This window comes from Sparus aurata, chromosome 17 (assembly GCF_900880675.1).
Source record: "Sparus aurata chromosome 17, fSpaAur1.1, whole genome shotgun sequence".
Taxonomy (NCBI): domain Eukaryota; kingdom Metazoa; phylum Chordata; class Actinopteri; order Spariformes; family Sparidae; genus Sparus; species Sparus aurata.
The window spans coordinates 18,594,595-18,612,497 of NC_044203.1; the positions used below are offsets into that span (position 1 = coordinate 18,594,595).

The 17,903-nt window shown below is 41.7% G+C and overlaps 2 protein-coding genes across 3 annotated transcripts; both read right to left on the reverse strand.

Annotated features, from left to right (window-relative positions):
• Positions 1-1,277: 1,277 nt before the first annotated feature.
• On the reverse strand, positions 1,278-5,416 carry znf576.2 (zinc finger protein 576, tandem duplicate 2). Its single transcript, XM_030394903.1, has 5 exons — positions 5,215-5,416; positions 4,294-4,482; positions 4,074-4,189; positions 3,225-3,368; positions 1,278-3,073 (listed from the first exon to the last, which is right to left on the reverse strand). Exons 2-5 carry the CDS (start codon positions 4,436-4,438, stop codon positions 2,231-2,233), a joined length of 1,248 nt encoding a protein of 415 aa, XP_030250763.1. The 5' UTR covers positions 4,439-4,482; positions 5,215-5,416; the 3' UTR covers positions 1,278-2,230.
• A 671-nt stretch (positions 5,417-6,087) lies between these two features.
• znf576.1 (zinc finger protein 576, tandem duplicate 1) lies at positions 6,088-17,261 on the reverse strand. Of its 2 annotated transcripts, none has more exons than XM_030394357.1 (10): positions 17,137-17,261; positions 16,055-16,582; positions 14,174-14,686; positions 9,849-13,480; positions 9,494-9,761; positions 8,739-8,933; positions 8,559-8,645; positions 8,285-8,450; positions 7,927-8,134; positions 6,088-7,831 (listed from the first exon to the last, which is right to left on the reverse strand). In XM_030394357.1, the coding sequence occupies exons 1-10, from the start codon at positions 17,246-17,248 to the stop codon at positions 6,542-6,544; spliced, it is 6,999 nt and encodes a 2,332-aa protein (XP_030250217.1). In that variant the 5' UTR covers positions 17,249-17,261; the 3' UTR covers positions 6,088-6,541. The 2 variants fall into 2 exon arrangements, with proteins under 2 accessions (XP_030250217.1, XP_030250216.1); XM_030394356.1 differs by having other exon boundaries at positions 8,559-8,648.
• Between the last annotated feature and the right edge of the window lie 642 nt (positions 17,262-17,903).

The following is a 17,903-nucleotide window of genomic DNA, read 5'->3' on the forward strand; positions in this document are numbered from 1 at the left end:
TGACCAAACCGGCCTTCATGTGGGTTGCTGGTGCAAGGTGAGCCCAGGTATTAATGGTTGTTAAGCTGTCCGGGGAGGGAACTCAGTGCTGCATCGTAGGTGGGTGGTAAGTCATGGTGTAGGCCACCTCCTCTGTTCAAAGATGGCCGTCAACCGTGACATAGATGGATTATTTTACTGGCTCCTGGCTGTACTAAACAGTATAAACTACATGACTCTGTTTATGCCTGGGTGTTTTGACATAAACAGAACCGTGATATGTTGATTATTGAAGATCTTTCTGAGTTCAATGCAGCCATGACTGCACAGATTATTACATTTCAGAGAGAAAACAACCCCTCCATGATCGAATGGCACAACACAGAAGGGGTCAACTCCTCCGGTCAAAACTCTGTTGACAGTTCACATTTAACAGAGAAAAATCATTCATGGTAATATATGCTGGTAAAGCACCAGCATATATTACTGGATTATTATTTCTCATGGCTTTTATTATTAAAGTAGTCAGTTCTGATAACCTTATACTGTATATTACTGTTTTCACAATATATACACTTTTCATTTGTGCAATATATATTAATTAAAATATTTATTTGCAATGTAACTATAGCTATAAAACACATTTAGTTTAGTAAAAGGTACAATATCTTATTCTGAATTCTAGAAGTGTAAGTACAGCAGTGGAAATCAGAAGTACTTAAAAACTGGTGATGGAATGTAACTAAGAACATTTACTCAGGTATTGTACTTAAGTATAAGTTTGAGGTACTTGCACTTCAGTATTTTATACTTCCACTCCACAACATTTTGGAGGCAAATAATGGTACTTTTAACTCAACTTAATTTGATCACTTTAGTTGTATCCCTTACTTTGCTGATTCAATGCTGCATCAGCGCCAGTGTGGTGCAGTTTTAAATGAATTCATTTGATCAACAATTAAAAAATATAAATTAAATTAAAAAAACAGTAACATTCTGAATTCTTCCTGTTGTCTAATTTTGTATCTTATTTCCAAAGCGTGTTAGAAACCCTACGCACACATTCATCTCATTTCAACTCTTGTACTCAAGTGAGCATTAAAAAATCCTATTTCTGTAACAAAGTATGCAAGAATTGTATTCAAATTTGAATTACACATAACTGAAGTACTGCCAGCCTTGCATACAACCTAACAAAAATTTGATTCAGCCTTCTTCAGTTACACTGTTAGGCAGAAAAATCTTTTCTGGTTGTCAAGTTCCTGCATTAGAAGTGAGAACAAAGACAAAAAGGCAGCTTATTTCTTCAGCAGCCTCCCTTGGGACAGCATGTTTTATTACATTTTTGCAGTGTCCAGACACATTGCAGTGGGAGAGAGAAACAATCCAATCAGTGAATAACACATGATATACACAGTTCCTTATGGGACTCTATCGCATTAAAGAGCCATGAGTTCCATTTAAGAAATGTCTAAGACATGAAGTATTATTCTAGTAAGTGAAAAGATAAATCAGGATTATAGTGGATCATTTCTGCCCACATGCCAAACACTCCACATCGAATCTGGAGCACTTAGCCAAAAAACATTTTTAGCAGAACATAATCGGGTTATTTTAAAATTCTTCCTCAATGAGACTTAATTTAGAAAGGAACATAATCAAAATATTAAGTGTAAAAAATGCAAAAATATGAACCAGAAGCTGTACATTACACATTTCTTTTGACAAACTGTCTAAACATTCAAACATAGTATCTCTACTAGGCATCTATTATGCTTCAAAGTATGTACTTACCCAATCAGTTTTGAAAAAACAAGAGGAAAAAAAAACAAACATAAAAAACATTGTTTCAACCACAAAGTGAGTCGAACAACTCAAAGACAAAGTAATAAATTCACACCACACGCATTTCAAGCTTAAAAAACTGAAACAAATTATTTAAAAAGTTAATCAAAACAGTTTGTTTTTACAAATAAACTATTGTTTTTGACAAAGGGTGTAATACATCGATTTAACAACATTTGGTTAGTCAATTAAGGAGATGTGTCTGTTTGTCCAAAATTTCAACAGCTCAAAATCAAAACTCAACTTTAAATCCAAGACTTGCTAAAATGTCATTCTCAAAACCATTCCAACCTCATCTGAAACCATATTTGGGAGCATCAGATCTCCAATGTTAAAAGAAAAAAGGACAATTCCTGACTAAAATCTTCAAAAACCATACTCTTTCTCCAAAGTCCCCATGTCTCAATTATCTCTTTGCACTTGGGTTTTCAGGCTTTTCCTCTGGGTGGCTTTTCTCGTGAGCTTTCAAGGTGCGCTCACGACCAAAGCTCTTCCCACAGGTTTGACAGGCGAAGCGGCCCACAGCATGAGCACGTGACATGTGAGCTTCCAGCTGCTCTGGACGGGCAAAGCTCTCTTCACATTCCTCGCAGGGATGGGCTTTCCGCGGGGTGTGTTTCTCCTTCTTGTGAGCGCGAAGCTGAATCAGGCCGGGGAACATGAGGTCACACTCGGGACAGGGGTGCTGACGGGACGTGACAGGATCTGCTTTAGCTTTCTTCTCCTTTCCCGGAGACTGACCATCATCCTCGGGACTCTTCTTGTTTTCTGTTTCTGAATTTGCTGCAGCTTTAGAAGGGCGACCCCGCTTTGCTCCGACTGCTTTTCCCTTTTCCTCTGCCGGAGGTGCTACCGCCGACTCTGCTGTGCTGCTAACCTTCACTGCCTCCTCAGACACTTCTGCCTCATCCTTCTTTTTCCGCTTTCCCTTTTTCTCAGCAGCTGCCACATCTTCAGCTTTGGTAGGCCTTCCGCGTTTCTTGTTGGATGAAGCGGTGCCGTTGCATTGCTGACCTTCAGCTGACTCCTGGTGCACTATCAGCTCTGATTCTGTTTCAAATCCCTGACCACACTTCTTACAGCGGTGGGTTTTCGCAGGGTCCTCCGGCTGTTCTGCAGTCTCTACGTCTGGGCGGGGATGCTGGGTCAGGCGATGAGTACGCAGCAGTCCAGCACTCCGGAAGGTTTCGTTGCAATCTTTACAAACCAGCTGTTTCTCTGGACACACCTGTCTTCTATGGGCTGTGAGCTGTGAGGATGAGAAGTTGAAAAGAAATATTAAGTAAAAGCTGGAACGTTTTTTATATTTCGATTTTGGCATTTATGGTGTTACTAAGTTTGAATTCTGCCAATGAAAAAAATAAATACAAATACAAAATATACTTTTACTTTATACTCACTTCAGAGAAGGTTTTGAAGCTCTCCTTGCAGTGGACACATTTGAAGGGCTTGTCGTCCTTGCTGTGTGTTGGCTGGTGCTGTGTCAGTTCCTCAGATGACAGAAATGTGCGGTCACACACATAGCATGTGAACAGTGTGTTTCCCTGGGAAGACATAAAAAAGAGGAGCCAAAGTTAGAACAAGTCCAGAGCAAGAACTACTTGTAAAAAGTGAAACCCAATTTCATCAGATTCACCTTATTCACCAAGGACAAGTAATTGTCTTGGGCTCCAGACAGCTAACACAGTAAAACATTTTAAACAGTGAAGGGCTGCACCTAACAGCTATTTTCTTCATTAATTGATTTGACAAGTATTGTCTTGACTGATAAGTTGTTTGGTTTATAAAATGTCAGAAAATTATGAAAAAACGTCGATCAGTGTTTCAAAGCACAAGATGACATCCTCCAATGTCTTGTTTCGTTCACAACCCAAAGACATTGAAGTTACTTTCATAGAGGAGTAAAGAACCCAGAATATATTCACATTTAAGAAGCTGACGTGAAAGAATTCTGACTTATTTGTCTTTAATAAAAAGTGGCTTAAACATAAGAAGCCTGCTTCACTAAGTATCTGAGTACTTTGGAAAATTGGAGTAAATTGGAAAGGGGAGAGAAGGAACAGACACTTATGACGCATCAATCTGATTATGAACGAATATACAACACTCAGTGTCAGCATATAGGGTTAACAACAGATTGTGTAAAAATAAAAAGCAAAGCATCTAATGTATAACTCAGGATCATTTGTATTAGCTTGAGACTGACACCATTTCTACTAAACTGCATTAGCTGACATTTTGAGGCTTACCTGCTGAAGCTGTTGCTTATACTCTTCCCGGTGGCTCTTCTTCATATGCCTCTCCTTGGCTTTGGCACTGCAGAACGTGATGAAGCACTGGAAACACTGCAGATTTTCATGCTGGTCTGGAAGGACAGGAGAAGATTAATTAGGGTCATAGAAAGACAACAATAATCTTTAAATTGCTTTCAGCGAACTGAAGTAAAGTTGTGACCACTGTGCCACTTACAGGGCTGAACAGGGGGTGCAGGAGGTCCATTCAAAGTGATGGGTTTGTATGGTTCTGCTGGTTTTTCAGGAGGAACTTCCGGAGGTGGATCTGGTAGTCCCCGACCCATCACTATCTCCTCTATGTTCAAAATCTCAGAGTCCATCCTGATGTACTGGGTGGTCTCAACAGGCACTCACAACAACCTTCCTGGATTCAATTAAACAGCGCAGGAGCAAAGTCAGAACTAAAGTCCAGTTACACATCAGGTGGAAATAGCAGCAGTTTGGTTGACAGCGGGGACATAACATTGCTATAATCCTATAAATATCGTTAAATACGCATAAATTCATGGGTAACAGATGACACTACAAATAATTTGCCCTACTAGTCAGGTTGAGGGAACTGTAAAAGACAAATGTGTCTGTAAAGAACCACAACGTACTTAGCCTAAGGGTTGTTTATCTATTAGCCCAGTTTCCCCACAGGAATCACTCAAGTTTCAGCTCATCCTGGCTAACGTTACGCTGCTGCCTTTAAGGCCGCTCGCTAAGCTAACTAGCTCCATGCAAGCCTACAAAACCATCCGACAAACACCCCGCTGATTAGAAATACTCCACGAGTCTAGATGATGAACTGGAACCGCTTTCAGTAAAACGACACTGCTCCAGTTTAATGCATGCGCACGTAGCTAACGCTAATAATAAAGTATAAGGCCACCGAGCGGGCTAGCGCCAGCTAGCTGCTCGTTAGCGCTAACAACACTGGCTGCCATTCAAAGAGGATCGAATACTTTTCCTGCCTTTTCACACACCAAGTTTTAACTCATTTTTTGGCGCTTGCGTGCATTTGCTGTATATCGATATAGAGTAAGTCAGTATATGCACCTATAGCAAACGAGCTAAAAATACAAATACAAAATTGAGAAGACGCTCACGTTACCTCTAACCGCTCTTTGAAGGTAGTTTGACTGGGAGAGTTGACCCAACAGAAGTAGAACAGATAGATCGGACACTTCCTGGTGTATGGTTGTGGCAGCCGTTGGTACAACTAAGATGGCTGCCGCTGGAGGAGTCCGCGTTACTAATGTGAAGACGTGAGAAAACATTCAAATGTGAAGCACTCTGAAGACAAAGTGTTCCGTCGCCGATATAGAGGAGCAGTTAGTATCGAGGTGACTGCGGGAATAACCCGCAAACTTCTAATGAAAACGAAGCACATGACTTCAAAAGTTCTGCAGGGTAACAGCCTTATGATTAAATATTCTCTTATTTAAAATGTTGACACCCTTGCTCGTATATTAACTGTTAACTGTAACTCTCAAGTCTGCTCTAACACACGTCTTAACTGGACAACTACACCGTTACGACCATGGATTTGAACTTACCACCTTTTCTATTCAGTCTGAATCTATGGTTGATCTCTGTCACGTGACCCACAACAACTTAGTGAGATTCGTTATTTTCAATCAGTGCTGTGATATTTCTGTTTACATACCTCTGTCATAGAGGTCCATGCATCGTTTTATACGAAATCACCTTTATATAAAATATACCATAGACCTGAAACACAAACACAAACTTGTCCCAGCATTTGAAGTCCATTTCTAACTTATTTGCACAATTTTGCACTAGGTGTACGATGCTCTCTGTTATTTCTGTGGTAACTATAAGCTCATGTCTCTGTATAGGAATATGTGTATGTAAATATAAAAAAAAAATACAAACTGTATTTTTACATTGTATTTACGATTTTCCCTGATTTTGTGCAATGTATAAATCAAACACCTCAGAAAAAAACAACAAAAACAATGCATGTATTTCTTTTCTCTTTTATTGTTTTCTGAAATTGAATACTGTCAACTTCATAGAGCAAAACAAGCTCATTATAGAATGTGAATGAGTTCAGTTTAAAATAAATAGTAAAAAAAACATTGTGGTGACTTCAATGTCAAAAATCATGTACGCTATGAGTATTCTTTTTTACATTTCCTTTTCCAAGGCAAATTAATTTTTACACATGCTCAATGACATTCTAAGCCACATCACAAAGCATTTAGGTTGTTTGTTTTTTGTTTTTTTTTTACAACTGCAGCACAATAATCCTACAAAACGACAACAAGGCAAAGGCATCATGGAAAATTAGTAAGGACAAAGCAGATACTTCCATTTTTTGATTAGCTGGGTTTACTTACACCAAAAGCACAGTTACATTCTAAACTAGAATGCAAAATGTTGAATAATAAGGGTGAAGTAGACTGTAGTGGACACTAGTCTTTCCCCAAACTCCCTTGATTATGGAAATTTAAAAAACAGTTGTGGTTGCGTGAGATACAAAGAAAGACACAGCACTTAAGGCATAAGACTCGAGATGTTCTTTGACAGTCCCCAAAACGACACCTGCCGCCCTCTCCCTCCCCAAGCTGCTCGGGCCAGTGGCCTGAACCATCGTACCGTGTGGCTGCATCCGGCAGAGGACTTTCCTCCACCAGCTTTGGATTGGGTGTTTCATTTGTTCTATTGGCCTTCTCTGAGGGGGGTTGAGGGGGGACTGAGTCCTGGGTGTCGGAGCCACTGGAGAGGATCAAAGCCTTGGACACCTCAAGTCTAAAGGCCATGAGAGTGAAAGGTGCAGTTGCTGCTCTGTGATCCTGTCTGTACAGGAGCCAGGAGTTGACCAAGGCCAGATCTGTTAGGTACCAGAGCACCGCTTGAGGCCAGCAGGTTGGGGCTGAGGCAGTGAGAGGGATGGTGTAAAGATTCAGCAGCTCTCTGTTGAGGTGAGCCGACATCTGGGCCTTTTCAAAGTTGTCAATGAGTGAAGCCATGTTCCTCTGGCCGTTCCCAGCGGTAGAAAGTATGAAGCCACAGTGTGACCTGCGTAACATCAGCTTCCCATCTGAGCTTACAAACTCATCTCCGATCTGTCCTCGGGCTCCTCCCACCCTGCCCGCACCGTGAACTCCAGCAACTAACAGCCGCTCGAGCATAGCAGGAGTGGAGAGTTCCTGTTTGCAAAGAAACACCATGCTACCTTTGGGGACCATTTTTTCTACAGCATCTTCTTTGCTGGCCAGACCCATTTTAAGATCCACGTGTAAGAGCAAACCGCTAAATCCAATTAATGTAGTACAGTGGAGAGAAGGTTTCTTATTGTGTATTTTCCCAGTCAAAGGAAGCTGATATTGGTCAACCGCATAATGACCATCTCGTCCTAGCGACTGGCATCCTTCTTTGAAACGGCGCAGTAATGGCTGAGCCTTCCACAGGGGATCAGTCTGTGTTTTTGAACTGTTCAGGTCATCAGGCGTGTCCCCTTGTCTTTGTCCATCATTATGCTCAGAAACGTCACAGTGACTGCTTGAGAGTTTTTTCACATGCTGTACATTTTGCAAATCACATTCATGGGTTCCTTCCAGAGCATTACTGTTGACTCGATCCTTCACAGGAGAAGCAAGCTTCAACCTACGAGATAGCTCCAAGAAACGGGACAGTGGCATGGCGTCAGCAATCAAGGGCACCTTAGTCAAGTCCTCCCAGTAGAGCCTCGCACTGGGAAACTGAAAAATATCAAGAAAGAAAACAAGCTTTTAGTGGTTTCCTGTCAAACTAACAGAGCCAACCTTCAAGAGAGGGGTCACAACTGAGCACAAACCTTTAATGTTCCCATTGCAATGTGAATCCCAACAAACTGTGCAACCTCTCTGGCAGTGACAGGGCTGGGCATGTTAGTCAATTTATTTGTGCAACTGCCAATTTCTACCCAGGTATCCCAACCAAAATACTTGGAGAAGTAATCAATGGGCTCCTTTGTCCTGTTTTCCTCTATTGGTGTTTGGAGCTTACTCATTGAAGATAGCAAACTAAGTGAGAAAATGAAGAAAAAAAAATATCATGAGCACAACACGAGAGAGAACCACTTACAGTGCAAAAGCTATCAATTACCACGTTTTTTGTTGTTGTTTGTAATGTTTGAAAACTATAAAAAGTAAGATGCATTGTATTATTGTGACCTTCCATCTGGTTGACTTGTGCTGTCCGTTTGGTTCTTGTAGAAAAAGGCCATCACTTCTGCTTCTGAGTCAAGCTGAGGATCAGACAATTCGAACCCACCCACGTCCTCTTCGTCTGAACTCTGAAGGAGAAACTCTTGGATGTCTGGTGGATGCTCTACCTCAGCTGGAAGATCAATTATTATATTAAGTATGATGACAATTTCTCATCAATAGCTTCAGCATGTTAATCAAGAAGCTACAAATATTGGTCATTTAAAAACAGAAAACAAACCTTGTCCATCTTGAAAGTCACTGACCACTGGTTCTGATAATAGTCCTCTGACTCTCATTTCCTGGTAGTCAGAATGGCTCCCTTCATCTGCTGTGAAAAGATTCAACATTCAAATAGTGGTCTTCCTATCAACTTTCATAAAAAAGGAGGGGATTATCACTGGAAAAGACAATGACTCACCTAAATTACATTCTGTTGCTTGATGTTCTGTCTGCATAGCATCAGTGGATGTCCCAGTGGTTAAGTCACTGTTGGTCTGAGCAGTTCCCAGTAGCAACTCCCTCTCCTCCTCCTTCACTGGGTAGAAGATACACTGGCTGGTGTTGAACTCAGAGGTGACATGACAGTCGCTTGTTGTTTCTCCGCTCTCTATGACTAAAAGGACAAAGCCAAAAACATCCAAGTTTGAAACTATAAAGGCCACGTATTTTTTGGCATTTATATGGCTTTATTGCTAGAACAGCAGCCTGGGGCTTCTGCAGCAAGGACAAAGCCTCTGTACATGGGACGGCTGCTCTACCAATTGAGCTGAACGGCGCCCCATGTTTCCTGTTTACTTGTCAATGACAGCAAGACTCAGGAAGTCACTGCACTCAACTGTCGCTGCATGCGACTCTCAAAGAACTTTACCATTGGAAATATGGACCATGCAAAGTTCCCGTTTAAGCCTCAAATTGGCATATCTATATCCTTTATTGTGTATGTTTTAAACAAATAGTGAGTTAATAAGAAAGGCTTGGGTGTTAGAAGGATTATTTTAAAATTCTCGGAAGAGCCAAGTCAGCTGTTTACCCCTACTTCTCTTCCATGTTTATATCTACCTGCCCAGGAATGGCATTACCTAACTCCCAGAAAGAAAGACAATAATCACAATTCCCAAAATGTTGAAATAGTACCATATAAATGTACCTACTACAGTGTGGTCTAACACTCACATGGACTAGAGGTGTTTTCATTGACTGGCTCCACGTTCCATCTGATGTGTCCACTGCCCTCCTCAGCCTGAACCTCATTCAGCATGAGAGTGGTCTCCTCCTTGACAAGAACAGTCCTTATATCTCGATGGTGCTGTGGCTGCACGGCTGCACTCTGTCTATTTTGACAGGCGGCTGCAGGCAGCAGTGGATCTGAGATATTCTCTTCAACCTTGATCTCCTGGCGCGCAAGGACTTGTACCTCATTTTCAGCGATGCCATCCAAATCCTAGAATGAAAACAAAAGAAAGTTTGCATGTTGAATTCATTATTTGTTGTTAATGCAAACTATTTGTAGGTACAATTAGCATCTCACCCGTCGTTGATTGACCTCCGCTGTCATCAGGCAAAGCTCCTCGTCAGCAGTTACTCTTTGTCCAGAGGTGAGGGACTTCTCAAGTATGATGCCTGAAGACTGGTCCCTGTCTTGTTCCTCTCCTCCCTGCAGTCCTCTTTTATTCATTACCTCCTCAACACTAGTGGTAACCGACTCTAGCTCAAACACGACTTGAGCATCAGGAGATTCCTCTAATGTAGAGGTCATAGAGGCCAAACACGAGGACGGTGCAGTAGCTATGTTGGCCTCAACTTCAATAGTCTCTGGAACTTGTGAGGTCTTTGTCCTGTTCTCACCTGCATCGTTAATTTCTGAATCAGAGGTGACAGGATTCTTTTCATAAACTACCTGACAGTCTTCCTGGTCTTTCTCCAATTCTGTTCCTCTGACGGTATCTCCAACTGAAACTCTCTTTGATATTACGTCCCTATTTAGACGACCTGTTCCTTTTTTCCTACCCTTTGTAGCATTCCTTGCAAGAGCTACTTTCCCTCCATCTTTTTTCTTCTGGACTAAGATTTCTTCCTCTTCTTCTTTGATCTCTACTTCATGAGTGGAGCATGACACAGTCTGTGAAGTTAGACTCTTTCCAGTTTCATTACTTACTCGTCCAGTGATTCCACCCTTGGAATTACAGGTTTCATTTGATTCATTTTGGGAAACAGTATCGTCATGAGAAGTTGGATTATCTCTCTCATTTTGCTCTCCAACAGTTACTAAATTTACGTCAAGAAGTAAATCCTCTTTCATGTCTTCATTTGTGGAACCCTGAACTTCAGCCTCAGAGCTGGCATTCTTCTGGGTACCTTCTTCTTGTGTCTCCTTATCAGATGTCAAAAGTTCTCCTGTCTCAGAAATCTCTGAAGGATATTCAGATATGAAATTTGGAGGAATCGCACTGCTTTTCATTTGATCAGATGGTAAGTGTACCTCTGGAGAGGTGTGATGTTGATAATCTGTTCCTGTTTTACCTTCACCCTTATCTTCATAGGCACTCATTTCAACATCTGAAGGAGGAATGGGTAAAGAAGGGGATGGAATCAAAGATGGAAAAGAAACACTTCGCCCTCTGTCATCTAATGCCATCTCTCCTATCTCAGGCTCAGTATCCCAGTCAGTAGCATTATTAATCACCCCAACAACCTTATCATGCTGTTTTGGAAGCTGGTAAAGATCCAAACTGGAGACGCCTTCAAAGATGTTCCCATTGGTATAAGTGAGACCGGGACTCTCTACAATATGGACCATTGCCTTGTGCTTCTGAAGGGACGATACTTCACCAAATCTCTCCCCACAGTCCTTACACTCTAAGGCACGCTTGGAATGAGAGGTTATCACACCTTCAGTCTCCACTCTCAAGGAAGCTTTACGTTTTCTAGTGGTCTTTGGCCTGGTGGGCAGTGTCTCGGGTGGTTGATGGGAAACCTGTAGGGAGGACAACATTGAAAGCGCTTTCTGGGTTTTTTTGGGTCTTCCTCCTTTTTTCTTACCTCCTGCTGTGAGATGATTTGTAGACTCACTTGTTGGATGTTTGAGTCTGTTGTCCTTGCTCTGTTGGTACATTGTTTGGGACTCATGAGCGGTAGTGTCTTGTGTCTGGGCTGATGCCTTTGAAGTGTCCAACTTGTAAACTTTTAGCTGGGGCTGTTTATGACCTTTCAGTAGAAGTAGAACGTCTTGTGTTGTGTTTGGGCCAGGTATGTCTGCTAAAGCTATGTTCTTTTCTTTTTCCTGTCTTGCCAGGTTTTTCCGTTGCTTCCCATCCTTTGCATTTTTAGGCTGGTCTTTTTGCATTACTTTTGCTTGCTTGTTCTTTTTTAAAACAGGCGAGGCTTCAGTTTTGTGCTCACTGGTATGTGTGACACCCTTTGTGGCCACTTCTTTTTGCTTTTTCAGTTTATTTTTCCTTGTATCCTCTTTGATTTGTTGGGCAGGCTCCAGTGTGGATGGTGATTTAATTTCAGCTGTAGACATCAAATGTCCTGCTTTCTTGTCTTTTTTTCCCTTTCTTCCCCTTTTCTGCGATGGCAGTTTTTTTTCTGAGAGGTTTCTTGTTGGTGTTTTACCTCTTATCACATCTTCCTGCATTGGTTGACGCTGCTGTGATGGCTTCTTCTGTCTCTTGTTTTTCTTGTCTTTGCTTTGTGGACCAAATTTAACAACAAGATGAGGCTTTCTGGTTCTTTGGCGTTTGGCAGGCTGTGCATCAATTTGTAAATCTTCCTTGCGTTTGGATCTCACCAGTTCTTGCATATATCCCTGAAAGATAAACGTCCTGGCTGGCTTTCTTTTCCGCACTTTCACCAGTTCTTGAGCTGACATCACATTTACAGGTAATTCTGAGATCTGTGGCACCTGCTTTGTCTCAAGTTCTGATGGAGCCTCTTCTTTAGCAGATTGCTCCTCTATTTTGGACTGGTTCCCCACTTGCTTCTGACCTTCCCTGCAAACTCCCAGCAAATTCTCAGATGGGTCTTGTTCAAGTGGTTCTCGTTCAGCCCTTTCCTGTATCTCTTGTGGTGCGGCTCCTTCCACCTCAGGGTGAAGCTGATCCAGACTTACTGTTTGCATCAGTGAATCAACCTCTTCTTTGCAATTAGTTTTGGATTCGTTTTGAGCTTGTGTAAGTGTGTCTGGTGGAACAAATGGGCAAGGTGGAAGGTCCCGTTGTTCTTTACGTAACGGTGTCAGCTCCAACTCAACTGTATGTGACAGTGGTTGGACTGGCAGGCTCGTCTCCTGCTCAAATATTGCAGACTGATATGGAGCAGGATCAGGAGTCTTCTCCAATTCAGTGGCTGCTACAAGAGAGGACAGGATATCACTTTGTGGCATAGTTTGAGATTGTTCCAGCTCATCAGTTGGTATCAAGGCAGGGGTAAGTTCTAATATGACTGTTTGCTCAAGGTTTTGTTTGAGGATATCGTCTTCATTCTGACAAGCCATTTGATCCATAGGATCAGGCTGAATCGCACCAATATCGGGCTGTTGAAGAATTTGATGCATCACCCCTTCCCCGGGTCTCTCTGTTTGCTCAGTCTGAACGAGTGTTAGCTGTATATTTTCACCTGCTGCTATCTGGGAACCTAGCTCTGAGAAAGACGGGTTTTCCAACTGTCCATCTGGGGTAATAGGTTCCAGTATAATTGTTTGTTCCATTGGATCACATGTGTTGTTTGAAGGGTCCAATTCAACTGTCTTAATTTCTGTCTGTTTCAGTCCCATAAAATCTATTTGCGGTGGATTGAGATTCAGATTCACTGGTTCTGCCGGCTGTGATGTCTGTTGCACTTCCAGTGGTGGGGCATGAGGTGGCACTTGCCCCAGTATGACAACTTGGTTCACTTTCTGCACATTTCCTAAAGATTCAATAAGTCTGCGAATCTGCTCTGTGTCAATATTAGCATCAACTTTTTGCAGAGGTCCATTCGGCTCCACCTGTAGTAGCGCTGGCTGGCAAATGGATATTGGAGTTATGATGGGTGTACCTTGGAGGGCATTACTGACTGCAGCAGGCAACACCTTGTGCTTTGTTTTCATGTGATGTAGCCGTGTCTTGGTACTCTTGAAGGTGGCCTTGCATACAGAACAAGGATACTTTTGAGAAGAACCTAAAAAATATAAAGGAACAAAACATATGCATTGTGGTATATTTCCTGCGAGCTGACAGATAGGTTTGTTTCCTTCAGGGCCAATGATGATAACCAATGATTATCAGTTTGTTTTGGCAGATGCCAATGTGATAACTTATGACATTAATCTTAGAATGTGCAAAATGTGAAGAGGACAACAATACTTTTAGATTCACAAGTTTATTTTTTCTAATGCACCATTACCAATAATTAAAATGTTCTTACCGACTGGCGAATAATGTATTGGTCCCAGATATATCATGCATCCCAAATCATTTTATGACTTTAGATCAGAAAATAGATGATGGGGATGTTATTAGTTTTTCAAATATCTTGTCATAAACAAAAATAATTAACACATTAAAAATTTAACTAGAATTAATCTAGATATTGTGCTCAGAACCACAAATGGGAACCTCAGGTCTGTGTTGGAAGAAATGGTAGAAGCTCAACAAAATCAATACAATTCATTACCATGTCAATCTCTCATGGAAATGTATCAAATAGTTTTTGAGATATTTCAGTCTGAACCAAAGTTGTGGACTGACCAAGAGACAGACCAACTTGTTTCATCCCTACGGCCATGCTGCACATACTGTAGCTTAAATGTAGGTTACCATTTTAAAATGCAAAATGATAAGACAACCATAAAATCGATTCTTTTTTTCTTACCATCATCTTTCTTCACTTGTGCTTTAACTGTGGTTTCTTCACCATTTCGTTCAGCTCCATCTGACATGTGTGACTCTAAATGTTTCTGCAGAGCTTTGGACATGGTGAATCTCTTTCCACACTCCTTGCAAACATACGGCCTCTCTCCGGTGTGTGTGCGGCGGTGATACTTCAGCAATGTCATGGTTTTGCAGGGTTTGCCACAGTCGGTACAGGCATACCCATCCAAGCCAAAATGAATCTTTTTATGAGAGGTGAGCTCAGATGATTTGTTGAAGGCCTGGCTGCAGATTGGACACTTAAAGGGGTTCTTCTCTGTGTGAGCTTTCTGGTGGGCCATGAGTTCTGTCGAGTTGGTGAAGTGGCGGTCACAGACATAGCAAGCAAAAAGGGCATTTCTCAGTATGCAATGTTCATATTCTGCCGGGTGGCTCAACTTGAGATGACGCTCTTTGCTCTTGTGGTCACTGAAGATTATGTGGCACTCCATGCACTGCAGGGAGAGCTGAGATGCTGGAGGGAAACAGGACAGGAGGGGGATAATTTGTATATGTGATTTACATACATCCATATTCTTAAAAAAAGTACGTAATAAAGTATTTGTAGAAAGCATAAAGGCTTGCACAAAAAAACTTGAGGGTAAATATGGTGGCTTTACAAACAGATGGGTACCTTCATAAAGTAAACACACAAAACCATTAGCAAAAGGAGACCCCACCATTTCTACAACTTCCCCTTACCAGCAAGACAGGGATCGATGGATACGTTGCAGATATGATACAGATCATTTGTAATCAAGGAGACCAATGACTAATATCTGGAACCAATATACTGTACATGAGCGCTAAAAATAAAATAGTGTCAACATTTAGCATAGCCAGTGATACAATGTAACTAATTACACTCAAGTACTTCACTAAAGCACAATTTTTGGGTACTTTACTTTACCATTGTCTGCCAATTTATACTTCTAATCCATTATATTCATTTGATAACTTGAGTCACTTTACAGATTCTGATTTTTCAGTGCTGATAGGCTTTTACTTGTGACATGTAACCAATCAGATATTGTTGTGGGCGGGACATTAAGAGAGACCACAGAGTTGTGACTACAGAAACAGAATCTTGAATCAGAACCAAAGTGTTGCATTTTTGAATTAATGTATACACCAGTATATATGTAAGAGTTTAAAATATGATAATATTAAATAAGCCAATTGTTTTCATGAATCTTAAAGAAATAACATTTTGATGAGAGCTCTTTTAATGGGTTTATTTTGATGAAATGAGATAACTGCTCAGGGGCAGCCTAACCAAAATATTAGTCCAGCTCTAACCTGCAGTGCTTTGTTTGGCTGCTACTGAACACCAGAAACTATTAACTGTACAGGTTTAGCCAAACTTCATAATGTGTAAGCATGGTAAAACAAAACATCAGTGTTATTTCAAAAGCACATTTGTCTTGCAAAAAGAAAACTGTTAAAAATTAATTCCACAATAATGACTGTGCACAAGTAATTACTGTAGGAGTATTGTGTATTTAACCAAAAACAGCAGCTACAGTAAAAATCACAGTAATCATCAAACTACTGTTGAAAAACAAAGGGAACCAATATGCTACTGTAAAAAAAATACAGTAACTAACACAGTAAATCGCAGTAATCACTACACTACTGTCAAAATTCACAGTAGATTTCTAATAGTTTCTATAACATCCAAACCTCTCTAACAAGAAATGTGACTTAGAGTGCTGCTATATTTTAACTTTCATATGTAGTGCCTGGTTCTAAACTTAAATAAATGCACCAAACTGGCATCTCAGCCCATGCCCTGTTGAGAAGGATGTAACATAGAACAACACATATACACAGTAATACTCACATGTGAGAGGCGTAGCCAGATGTTTTGACATGTCTATCTTCAGAGGATCTACCATCGCCTTCTTGGAAGGAACATATTTCCTACCATCACGTGCACCTTCGTCCTGTTTCTTTTCCTTTTGTCCATCACAACCAGGGTTTGTATTCATATCAGGTACTGGTTCAATGGAAGCATTTGGCTTTGAAGCAGAGTCCAGCTCCATTCCTGCAGTGTTATCTGAGGGCTCAGTCAGTGGCTCATTCTCCACTGCCTGTGAGCCCGCCACACTCGCGGTTGCTTCAGCCCCCATCCCATTTTCCTGTGGTGTGACTGGTGTGTTGGTCTCAGCAGGAGCTGCTGATTTGTTCTCCACTTTTTGTGCATCTGGTTCACTTTGTGCTGGCTGAGCTTTAGTCTCGGTGTCCAGGGCTCCCCCTTGGGTTGCTGTGCTCACAGGGTTCGGCCCCGTGTTCGACTGGGTCGGGCTCTGCATGGCTCCCTGCCTCTTGGCTTGTCCAGTGCCCCTTCTTTCATGTGTTTCTATGAAACCTGGTGACACAAAGAAACACAGTGACTGTTAATTACACAGGTATACCAGGACATACAGGGATACTAACTAAACATACCAACTACGCAATATCTTTGTATCATTCAAACTAATTGGACTGCTGTTTACAAAAGTAGATTTTCTTGAAGGCGGTGAGCAGCAGCTTTGTTATCTGCATGGCGACAGCTGGGAGACAACAGAATGAATGGGCTTACAACATTTGTCTCACAAAAGGGGACCGACGGACATGGAGGGCAGTCGTTAGAGGCTGTAGTATGACCCAAACCCAATCCTTGGATGTGTATAAACACAGTGCTGCAAAATGCTGATGATTCCCTTAAACAACACCCCCACATTAACCACAGATACACAGATAATGGTAGCCCAGTTAGCTTAAATTAACCGATTTGCGGTAATAATCGGTTTACAAATGTTAGCATTTCTGGCTCGTTGCTGCGCCAAAGATGCTAACTGACTCTCATCGCCCACTCCCTCTCTCACACAGACACTCGTATAGCTGCTGTATGAGTGTAGGAGGATGTAGATTTGAGGTTACCTGGGCTCTGTCGTCCTCCCAAACATCTCCGCGTCGCTCCGCACAAAGCAAACACTGAGGAAGCTGCAGACATCGTGACGTCACGTCGCACAAGTGGCGCAGAGGGGTTCATGGGAGTTGTGTTTTTTCTGGGTCAGTCCTGCGCTCGTCCAACTGGTTAATCCACTCTGCTGAAACTACAACACAAAACCAGACGGCCAAACACTGCCAGTAATCCTGCTTTACATATAAACAACAATTTTAGAGTACATTTAGTGATAGATGTATATATACAGCAGAAACTGCAATGTTATTAACTGGTCAAGTCAATTTTGCTAAACAATTTTTTAACAACTAAGGTCATTAGTTAGGAAATTGACCTGGTGAAAGCAAAGATTTCAGCTCACTGGTGGTGATACTGCAGCATGTGATCCTCCTCACAGGGATGGACTCACTGGAAAATCCCATCTGAACTATAAATAATGATGTGGGTGAACGACCTGACAGGAACCAATCCTCTCCCTACCTCTTCCAACCCCCAGTTTACTGACCCATTCTTACAGGATCAGCTCCAGGCTCCTCAAGTCCTGTGCAGACCAGCTGTGCAGGACTGTGGAGTATATCTCCAACACGAGCCTGAAACTGGGAAAAGTGCCACTGCTGTGGAAAACCTTGTAAGTGGTACCAATACCAAAGACCCTTCACTCAAAGGACTTCAACAGCTGCAGACCAGTTGTTCTCACTTCACACCTGATGAAGACCCTGGAGCGGCTGGTCCTTGTCCATCT